The sequence below is a fragment of the Pygoscelis adeliae genome, unplaced genomic scaffold, assembly GCF_000699105.1.
Source record: "Pygoscelis adeliae isolate BGI_AS28 unplaced genomic scaffold, ASM69910v1 Scaffold300, whole genome shotgun sequence".
Taxonomy (NCBI): domain Eukaryota; kingdom Metazoa; phylum Chordata; class Aves; order Sphenisciformes; family Spheniscidae; genus Pygoscelis; species Pygoscelis adeliae.
Window position 1 is genome coordinate 2,485,693 of NW_008824004.1, and position 10,638 is coordinate 2,496,330.

General features: G+C 42.3%; 2 protein-coding genes across 2 annotated transcripts in view; one reads left to right on the plus strand and one right to left on the minus strand.

Annotated features, from left to right (window-relative positions):
- The first annotated feature begins 1,157 nt into the window (after positions 1-1,157).
- ACAT2 (acetyl-CoA acetyltransferase 2) lies at positions 1,158-8,251 on the plus strand. The gene is made up of 7 exons (XM_009325500.1): positions 1,158-1,358; positions 2,237-2,354; positions 3,126-3,269; positions 4,272-4,394; positions 5,143-5,297; positions 7,255-7,365; positions 7,967-8,251. The coding sequence occupies exons 1-7, from the start codon at positions 1,158-1,160 to the stop codon at positions 8,132-8,134; spliced, it is 1,020 nt and encodes a 339-aa protein (XP_009323775.1). The 3' UTR covers positions 8,135-8,251.
- A 147-nt stretch (positions 8,252-8,398) lies between these two features.
- TCP1 (t-complex 1) overlaps positions 8,399-10,638 on the minus strand; it is a 6,999-nt gene continuing 4,759 nt past the window's right edge. Inside the window, exons 9-11 of the mRNA XM_009325512.1 lie at positions 9,430-9,622; positions 8,945-9,108; positions 8,399-8,700 (exon numbers count right to left, since the gene is read on the minus strand). Coding sequence (XP_009323787.1) covers positions 8,487-8,700; positions 8,945-9,108; positions 9,430-9,622 — 571 coding nt within the window. The 3' untranslated portion in view covers positions 8,399-8,486. The remainder of the gene's footprint in view (positions 8,701-8,944; positions 9,109-9,429; positions 9,623-10,638) is intronic.

Below are 10,638 nucleotides of genomic sequence, written 5' to 3' on the forward strand. Positions count from 1 at the left end.
GCCACATCCCTCCTTCGTTGCCCCACTGAAACGGCTCAGGCTTCGTGTTTCAGAACGTTATTCCTTGCCGTTAAGAACGTGGTTCGTTAACAAAGGACTTGAGCGGCGTCCTGGCCGCTCCTCCGCACGCGCTGGGTGACCAAACCCATTGCTGGGTTTTTGGAAAGGAGGGGGGGGGGGGGGGGGGGATAGTTTGGGTTTTTTTAAATCCCCGAAGTCGCTAACAGTGTGTGTGTGACAGTCAGTTTCTTTGTTACAGCATCCCCTCTCGCGTTGGTCATCGCATAAATTTAACATCATAAGTAATGGTAATTCTGAGATTTTAAGAGTGAGGCCTGCATTTGTGTTCACCTGTGAGATCTGTGACGCCACTTGCTTGGAAGCAAATATTTTTATTTAATGAGAATGTGGCTGATAGGGAATTGTTTGCTTTGAAACAGTCCTCTGCTTTTTCCAGGGTGATGTTTAATCAGCAGAGCCACAGGGCAGGTTTGTATTTTAAAGGTGGAGGAATAAAATAAAGGAAACGAATATTTTTGTCTTACTTAAAGCTGATCCAGATTCCTGTGTATTTTTAGCTCCTTGAATGATGTGCTCTCCTTATCCATTTCTTTACATACAAAGACCTGGCATTACTTTGGCCTGGGGAGATGCAGATGAAGAATGTTTTCTTTGAATATAGTGTTCCTATTCTCTCCACCAGGATTACAACAAAGAATGGAAGCTTTTGGGCCTGTCCTTGCATAATGGTGCTTTTGGTTTCCATAGGAACTTTTAGGGAAAGTTGTCTGCTGGTGATGTACAGGAGATGTCAAAAAGAAACCCTTCAGCGAGTAGCAATTTAACTGAGCTCTCATCTCGCACACGTACAACAGGCTAGTGCTAATTTGAAGTTGGTGCTTCATCTGACCTGCCATCAAAAGCAGAGTTGCAGATATAAAACTTATCAGTAGCAAGTCCCTGATCTTGCAGGTATTTTATTGATCAACAGTATAAATGAGAGAGGTAACTGAGCTCCTGTTTACAGATTACTGCTGGGAACTTCTCTATCTACCAACTGAAAATAGGAGCGAGCTCTACATTTTGGTGGAATTGGGGTACCTGTTGTGAAAAGTGACAAGGCCGGTATTTGTTTTTTAAGAACAGACAAAGGAAAAATGGTGCCTGTTCCTGCAGGTGCCGGCCAGAACCCCGTCCGGCAGGCGAGCGTTGCTGCAGGAATCCCTTACTCTGTGCCCGCCTGGAGCTGCCAGATGATCTGCGGGTCAGGCTTGAAAGCGGTGTGTCTGGCTGCTCAGTCCATACTGACAGGGGACTCCAGCATCGTGGTCGCAGGAGGCATGGAAAGTATGAGCAAGGTAAAGCAAATGATTGCACTCGCATTGCGCTGACTTACTGGGAGCAAACAGCATTCAGTTATGTTGAAACACTGCATTTCTAGGCTAACGCTCTGGAGGCAGATTGAAAGAGGAGCTTCGGTTTCTGCACTTGGGAATGAATTTACACATGCAACAATTGACTTCAGCAGCTTTTTTTTTCCCTAAAAAAAAAAAAAAAGACCTGATACTGTAGCTACTGAAAAGGTGCCATGCAAACACACACCACATTTAAAATTCCATTTTCATTTCCATCTAGCCCTGTTGTGGTGAATGATTTGCTTGTGACAGCTGGCAATAGACAGGTTTTTTTGTGTTGCAAGAAGCCCAAAGAAGGAATAACTAGAAACATTACTGTTTACCAAGCGATTTGAGCTTGGAAAGGAAGCAAAGGGCTTTCATTTCACAGTTTTCAGCCCAAGGCTGTATCGAGGAACAGCGCTGGGCTGGTGATCTGATCCCTAACAAGGGAGTGGCCTTTTCTGCTGGGGCTCGCTGGCTGCCCGCGCTGAGAGTGATGTTGGCGATGGCTGGCAGCGGAGTGCGATCGGGAACCACCTAGAGCAGACTGGCAGGGTGGGGGAACCGTGGCCGTATGGCCCCAGGTATGATTGATTCGATCTGTGGAGAGAAAACATTTGGTGCTTGGTGATCTGCTGCCAGAGAAATGCACCGGCCAAACAGAGCCTGCTAGCTGGCAGGCGCCGGGGGGAGAGACGGAGCAGGCAGCTGGGGAGACTGCCGGGATTTGGGGTAGCTACCTGCAGCTGCAGGGCAGGGATCTGTCTCTTCAGCTGTCTGGCTGTATTGCGCACTGGAGATAGAAAACATCTAACTCCTTTTGAAATACCTTCTTGCAGGCTCCTCATGTAATTCACATGCGAGCTGGGGTGAAGATGGGAGAGGCTTCCTTGCAGGACACTATAATCCTTGATGGCCTCACAGATGCTTTTTATCAGTATCATATGGGTATAACAGGTAAGTGGTGACAGTCCAGAAAATGAAATGGTTAACTGGGGAGGGGAGAATAATTCACTGATAAGAAATTTCAGAAATCTGAAGTTTCAAATAAGGTGTTTCAAGCTGTCCTGAAGTTGTAGTCGTGAAAAAGAAAGAAATCCCTAACGTTGAAAGGCATTGAAGGCATTTTCTGCGTTGTTTGTAAAGCTACTGTTTGGGGTTTTTTTTCTGTCTGAGCTAATCTCACTGCATCTCTTTTGCATCTGAGCAATTTAATTTAATTTCAGGAAAAAATGAACAGAATAATCCCTGTATGTAACTGAAGCATTCAGCAGCACAGATTTACAGTGGGGGGGAATTACGTAAAGTGTACCGTGGATACACACGGTTCTGCAATTTCAGGTTATTGCATCCTGGACGGGATAGTCAGCCAACTGCTTTTTCAGACCCTGCTTATGAAACGGTAACCTCGGAGCTGTTCCCTCCTCTGAAGGAGCTGTAGAGAGATCTGAGCATAATAATCCAGAGAAGCAATAAACTAGAAAAGCTTGCTTGCATTTGTATTTAACTTGGTATACCATCTGGGAGGAGATCCCGCACAGATATTTTCACCCTCAGAGGAAAATAGAGACTTGTGAGCAAACAAAATGAGGAAATCAGAATGAAAACTGTTCAACAAGCTGAGCTGCTTGCTAGAGCAAATATTAATGACTACCTTTGTGCTTACAATTTTACTACTTAGAATTTTAGCATTTTCTGATGGCAGTTTGCATTTTGTTGCTATTTCAGCTGAAAATGTGGCCAATCGGTGGCAAGTCAGCAGAGGGGAACAAGACCAACTTGCTGTACAGTCACAAAACAGGGCAGAGGCAGCACAGAAAGCTGGCTATTTTACAAAAGAAATTGTTCCTGTTCTTGTACCTTCTAAAAAAGGTAGGTGTGAATGGATAATGAGAGCTGATTTTGAAAGAAAAATCTGTTTTCTGCTATGTCTGCTGTGATGGTTTCCCAGTTACACAGCCTTTTCTGTAAGCTGTTCTGTAAGCATGTAGCCTGTTGCTCTCTTTTTCGACTTCCAGTGGTTATTTTTTGAAATAAGAGAGAAACAATGCAAATGCGGAATATCTAAATGTAGCTCTCTGCAAATACTGCTAATATCTGTTTTATTGGGGATGTAATTAGTACCCAGGCAAACTGCTGACTTAACATAGGCTCGGATATGGTACCAAAATCAGTATTTTTGTTTCGTTAGACTCCTGCTGCACCAAACTTAAAACAGTCATGTTGATCTGGCAATCCTTGCCCACCTAGTAAAATACACAGTGACAATAATTAGGGCTACTAGTTAATTAACTGGGTCAGGTTACATATATTAGGTATGTTTCTCTTTAGGTCTGTTAGGGTTATAAACAGACCTATTACGGTGCTTGAGCCAAAGGTCTGTTTCAGGAGCAGGAGAATTCCCCCAGCTCCTTGTGAGGTGGATGCAAAACCTGAATTTTCCAAACAGAAATCAAGAATCGGTTGTTCAACATTTGCATCGAATAGACCCTGTGGGAAAAGTTCTGGCATTAGGCCAGTTACAAACTAATGAAGGGCTTTCCTGATACCAGTTTAGATAATAGTATTTAATGACACCTGACTGCTCTTTGCAAGAAGAGGAACAGCAAGAACAAGATCTGCTTTTGTACAACTGGACAGTATTTTAGTTCTTAGCGTTTGTCTCAGAAAACCCAGCTGTCTGTCCTGCTAGAAGCAGCTGGAGGGAGCTTTAACAGATTGCACTGAGTTGGAAGCTGTCTCCGACAGAATGGCTGGTTGGTTAAAAGGAATATGGCATATACTCCCTATCAGCCTATTGTTTGTGCCAGGTTTCTGTTTGAGGCAAGTGCACGCGATTAGACCCTCCTATGAGTATAATGCTCTGTTTTTCAGGTCCTATAGAAGTTAAAACAGATGAACACCCTCGACATGGGAGCAACTTGGAAACGATGGCAAAGCTAAAGCCCTGTTTCCTGACAGACGGAACTGGGACAGTAACAGCAGCTAATGCTTCAGGTTGGTCTGTCTGGCTAAAACTGAAATGGAAAAGAACAGTAGCTGCTCGTGGCTGAAGGCAGGGTCTCTGCGAGGGGTTGGCTGCCGTGTGGTTACTGCTGAATGTATTTTGCAGAAAATGGCAATGTGTTTGACAACATAGGTAGAACTCGAATGTAACTGTGGTGGAGGATTTCTTTATGGACAAGTTGTCTTTTGTTTGCTTGCTTTCTGTGAAGCAATACAAGAGTTTGGACAATAACAGCAGTATTTGATAGTCTGGAACAAAGAGAAACTACATCCTCTTTCTTTAAAACTAGCTGTCTGGTGGTTTCTAATACTGCAGGTCTGGACAAAGGAAAACTTAACAATTCATGTTTGAAAATGTTACCTCTGTAGGACTAACTCTCCTGCCACGGGCAGCTTTGAAACGTCTTCCTCGGTCCTTACGCTGCCTCTTCCAAACTCTACCTAATAAATCCGATGTGGTCTTTTTTCAGATGGTGTCTCAACTCTTCCACCTGCTGCTTTCTGAATAGAAATCACAAACATGTCACATTTACAGCAGTATAGATACGTTACCCATTTTAAGCGTTTGTGTCAGAGGTCAGACTTGGCTGATCTGAAAAAGAATACTGACCTAAACCAGTAAAAGATTTGTGATTTTTTTTGTTTTGTCTAGATTGTGAACTTACGCAAGCAGGAAAAGGTGGTACAGTAAAAGCCATAAAACCCAATGAATACATAAAAGTTGTTTGTCATTCCACAGGTATAAATGATGGAGCTGCAGCTGTAATACTAATGAAGAAATCGGAAGCTGCTAGGAGAGGTCTTATGCCTTTGGCTCGGGTTGTATCTTGGGCTCAGACAGGTATAGATCCATCTATAATGGGAGTAGGACCCATTTCAGCAATAAAGCAAGCTGTAAGTAATTATCTGTCTGTCTATCTATCTATCTATCTATCATTTAAAAACTCTTGCTTGTAATTGCTTTTCATTTTCTGGCCATGTCTTGGTTTTTCTACGTTCTAAGGAAAACTTAGTAGAAAAAATAAACTAAGTGAAAACAAGACTTAAAATAGTGGGAGTATATAAGATTAAGATTTCTAGTGCTACCAGGCTAGTGCCTACTCATTGGGGAAAAAAAAAATGTATAGGGGTATGAATGGAGTTCAGAACATAAACTAGTCAGGTTTGTGAAAGGCTGCCTAGATAACCTAGGAGGCTAAAGATAAATTTCATGGATGTGTATATACTAACCTAATTCGGGGATGATTTGTTTCTGCCACGATATGGTTCTGATGCCGTGTCTGTCCAGGTTAATTTTCAGATCACTGCCTGATTGTGTTTGCAATAGTACAGCACTGAGAGAAGGGCCGGTGAGTGCCTCTGCATTAGCAAACATGATGGTGCTCTTTGTGTTTTGGTTTGCTCTGCGAAAGGGTTGGAGCATGCAAATTGGATTCCTTTCAGATGAAACTAAACAAGAAGGTGCGCTCCAGAACCACATCTAATGTGCTCAGACCATTATCGCACTCACTGATGCGCTCTGTGTTCAGTCCGCAGGACGAGGTTCTCAAATAAAATGCCCTGAGTGAGCAGCTCCTATGGTACCACGCTGCGTGCTAATGGAGACTTAGCCCATGGCAACCCCAGCTGATGATTTGCTAAAACTGAGCTATGAAGCTGAGCATGGAAAGAGCTCCCGTACGGCTGATAAGGATAGATTTGCTTTAGTAGTCCTTCTTAGTTTTTATACTGTGTAAAGGCCTGATTTTGTTCATCTCTGAAATGTCCTGGCAATGCAGAAGCCTAACTTGAACTCACCCAAGCTCTGTGGCTTTTAATGGGAAAATCAGAACTGTAATGCTGAAGCTTCTTCTTATCACATCTCAAACTGTTCTTTTAAATCCAGAATGCTATAAATGTATATACAATACACATTTTTAGTTAAATTGTAGAACAGATAAGCTGTATATAACTGTACCTGTAAAAATATAGGTGCTCTGAAAAAGGGCACACTACTTCTTAATGTAAACTTTGTAATATGTGTTATCAAACACTTCACACCCTCCATATATTATTAGTTTATCCTTCAGAATTTCATGGTAGCACTTTATAGCGAGAGAATGACCAAGTAAAAGTCGTGCATTTTAGTGTTGCAACGACATAGTAGATCTTCAAAAGATAAGACTTTTCCCAGAAGGTGAACGGTTTCCATACTGTCTCTATAATATCTGGTAGAGAGAGGCCCCCCTCCTTGACTTGGTCTTGGAGATGCACCAGCCTGGCTAGCTGGTTGTGAAACGTCATTGCTGCAGATGACTCTGCTGATAAAGCGTTGCTGTTAGACTGAGTGGAAGTAAAAATGTAAATATGTGAAACGTGCCTAAGCCTGCACCCAAGCAGGCAATTGCACCACAAGAGTTTCTCAAGTGAAAACATGAGCCAAACCATCTTTCAAAATAGCCGCCTGTGAAAAGCTTCAAGTGGCAACTTTCAACTTAAAAGCAGGAGAGGCTGGATGAATTACACTTTGGCAGCCATTGCTAGTGGTCATTTCACTATTTCCTGTGTAAAAATCTGTACTGGCTTGCAGAGAATCTCTAATGGAATCAGACTTATGTCCTGAAAAACTTGCTTTTAATCTGTTAAAACCTATTTTTGAAAACAGTGCTTGTTCTATTGAGGGCACCACATAGGGTTTGAATCCCACAAATTGCACCACCACCACCACGTGTGTAAAATCAGTCAATTGTCTCCTTCAACTTTTTAGAAGTGGTGGCTTCAAATCAACCAACTTAAGTCTTACGAAAAGCTTCCTCCGGTGCTGAGGAAAAGCTAAAAGATAATAAAGCCTCAATTTATTTTGTTTTCTCAGATTGACAAAGCCAGCTGGACTCTGGAACAAGTTGACCTGTTTGAAATTAACGAAGCCTTTGCATCGCTATCCGTTGCAATAGCAAAAGAACTGGAAGTAAACCCAGAAAAGGTAATGAATGTATCTGAGGCCATTATTAGTTTGCCTCCTGCAATTCAAAGTTGTTCCAGTCTGTGCATCTGGATTGTATTCAAAGGTGAGGACAGTCCTTTTGCAGTCACTGTGCCGTAAGCAAAAAGGAGGGGCAGGCGTTTCCGTGGGCTACTCTGCCGTAGGCTTGCTTTGCTAGCAGGCACCTGGTTTCCCAGCTGAGCAGGCTACAGCTGTATGACAGCGGATGCGGATGCCACTCTAGAGAGCCGCTTGGGCATACTTGTAACTAACTTCAGAATCTGAACTTGCTGCTGGAAGTGTATTTGCCGCTGTGTTCTTCCAGTGATGGGGAAAAATGCAGGTATTACTCTCCCCTCCCTAAATTCACCTCAGTTATCACCTTAATTATCTTCAGAGAGTAAAGATAGGCCCCTTTCAGAAGAAACACTAATTGTAACAGCTGTTGTATTCCTGTTCAATTTCTCCTCGAAATGGTGGTAGCAGTTTCAGGCTTACGCACGATCAAGTACTATATCCAGTGAAGTCATTCACATCAAAACTCAAATAAGCTAGCTAAATGACTTCTTCACTTGACCTTCTGTATTTTATTTTTTTTTAGATTAATATCCAAGGTGGAGCTATTGCTCTTGGCCACCCTCTTGGTGCCTCTGGTTGTCGCATCCTCGTTACTCTCCTACACGCACTGGAACGAACAGGTGGAAAACGTGGTGTTGCTGCTCTCTGTATAGGAGGGGGAATGGGAATAGCCATGTGCGTTGAGAGATGAATGTGAATGACTGACTAGCTAGTGCTAACTAGCTTTGAAACGGTTTACTAATAAACTTCCAATCATGGAGCTTACGTTCGCTTGTTTGTTTGTTTTGCCTAAAATTAAATAAGCTTACTCCATTACTTTGTGCCACTCAATCATTGCTGTGACAAGAAGATTGGTGGCTACTGCAGGCGCTCTCGTTGTTGACACACGCTAGAGCTTAAATTCTCACCGCAAGGACCAACCTCACCTTCAAAAATTAATTTGTTCACAAGAAAATAGCAGCAGCATTCAACCACTTGTTTTATTAACATTTTAGTTACAAGAGTGGGAAGTGTACATTAGACAAACATAAATAAAACCTAAGTTATTCTTCAAGTGCTCCAGAGTGAACTGCATCCTCATAGCACCCTCTCTCTTCTTTAGTTTCAGGGTGCAGTTTAATAAGATCATCAATTCGAAGAATAGTAATTGCAGCTTCTGTTGCAAACTTCAGGCTCTTAGTTTTGACCATGGTTGGTTCAAAGACACCGGCTTGCTTGTTATCGCGAGGTTTTCCGTTGATCAAGTCAAGTCCAATCCTGAAAAGAAGAAACAGGCAGATGGAGAGGTAGAAAAAGTAGAAATATAGGCGGGAGTACGCTGTTGCCTACTGGGTCCCAGTGACGCATACATGGGACTGAAGGACAGAGAAAGAAAAGTCAGCGATTTCCTACACCCTTTTTTTACATGCAAATCACAGGTCAGTAAACTGGCAGCACAATTTTCCATCTAAGTCACCAGCCCACTTCACTTTTGATAGCCTGCCTACAGAGGGATACTTGCCATTTCAGATTTTTGCGATCTGGGTTAACCTGAGCCTCGTTGTGGAACGCTCTCAACTTCGCAACGAGATCTGTCGCATCTTGAGCGGCATTTACTGCCAATGTATTTGGAATGATTAAGAGGGATCTTGCAAATTCTGCTATTGCAAGTTGTTCACGTGACCCCTAGAAAGAGGAAAAAGTTTTTAAACCAACTGCTGCAACAGAAGAAGAAAATACGCAGCCACGATCAAGAGTGTCAACAGTAGATAGGGGTTTTTCACATGCAAAACCTATTTTTAGGCCGAAGAACCACACAGTCTAATTAGCAGAGAAAGAGTAACTCATACCCTCCATTTTAAAGAAGCATCTTACGTTCTGTAAGATGATTACTTTTTCATGAGTCACGGAACCGACTTTTAGTAGAAGAAAATAAATGCTTGAAAATTCACGTTATCCTAATTGAACACATACACACTGTTACGTCTTCGTGCAAGACTGACTTACCATGCTGGTTGCGTAATTTTCAAGATATATTGAAAGTGCTGCCTCTACAGCACCACCACCTGGGACAACAGACTTGGATTCCAATACCCTTTTAACAACACAGAGCGCATCATGTATAGATCGTTCCATTTCATCACACATGAAGTCATTAGCTCCTCGCAAGATAATTGATGCTGAAGTACGAGCCTTTGTACTAGGGAAAAAAGGAGTCAGAAGTCAGCTGCGTTGAACAGAATGTAAATTACAACTCTTCTTGCTGAAGTACTTCTTCTAAAGCCAAGTTCAGTTGAGCCAGATTCTTTCAACGTTTAAAAGAAAATTTTAACATTGTTATACACCCTTGCAGGACATCTACATTGAACTCGGTAAGTCAGTATTTTAAGTTCTAATATGCAAGACCCTAGTTTGAGTTTTAGTCTTTTAGAGAAAGCTACCTGACAGACAAGATGTTTTCCCATCAAAGAAGGGGAAAATGTAATTAGGTATTAGGGGAGTTCTCTTTTGCATAGCCATCGAGTGAGCTAATGGCTGCGAACGTTACAGTATAAGCAGTCATGTAACTGCCACACAAGTGCCACGGTCAGAGTATTTCACTCACGCACACAGATGAGACTACAGGAAGTTGAACACTGAAAAGGGATACTGAAGCAGTGGAAAAGTGAATATCCAAGGTATGCCCTTGTTAAACAAACTGGTGCTGGAGCCTGCAGGTACCAGACAGCAATGGCATACAAAAAACTTCAAGGGAAAATACCATGTGTGTGGACAGTTAGTAACCGTTGCTCTTCTTACCCACTAAACCCTAAAAAAATAACCTTTTAACAGTGTGGTCCACTTCATACTACCAAGCGGGTAACTGATTCAATGAAACCAGCACAAGTAAACCCTGTCTTCCACTATAAATGGCAAGATCTAGCTTGCTCCTCCTTACTCAGATGAAATTACTCAGACGGTACCTATTTCCCTTTACTGTCTGTAAGGGGAAGCCAGTGTGACTATACTGCTAAAAGCCAGGTAAAGGAACGTGATACGAATGCTGTAATAATGTCTCTAGCAATTTAATAGAATTTTATTGTAAATTTTAGAACAATTTGTTCATCAACAAAATTTTAAGTCTATCTAGCAATCTGAATGTCTCTCATCAAGGTTGGTGAAACAGGTGTCCAGCCCCAGCAGAAGAAATCAAATACTGATACTTTCACCTCTAAT

Bases quoted from the DNA above. Each gene is read 5' to 3' on its own strand.
- ACAT2 (XM_009325500.1), top strand. From the start codon at position 1,158: ATGGTGCCTGTTCCTGCAGGTGCCGGCCAGAACCCCGTCCGGCAGGCG. The intron at 2,355-3,125 runs GTAAGTGGTGAC...TTGCTATTTCAG, and splicing joins GTATCATATGGGTATAACAG to CTGAAAATGTGGCCAATCGG. The intron at 5,298-7,254 runs GTAAGTAATTAT...TTGTTTTCTCAG, and splicing joins TTTCAGCAATAAAGCAAGCT to ATTGACAAAGCCAGCTGGAC.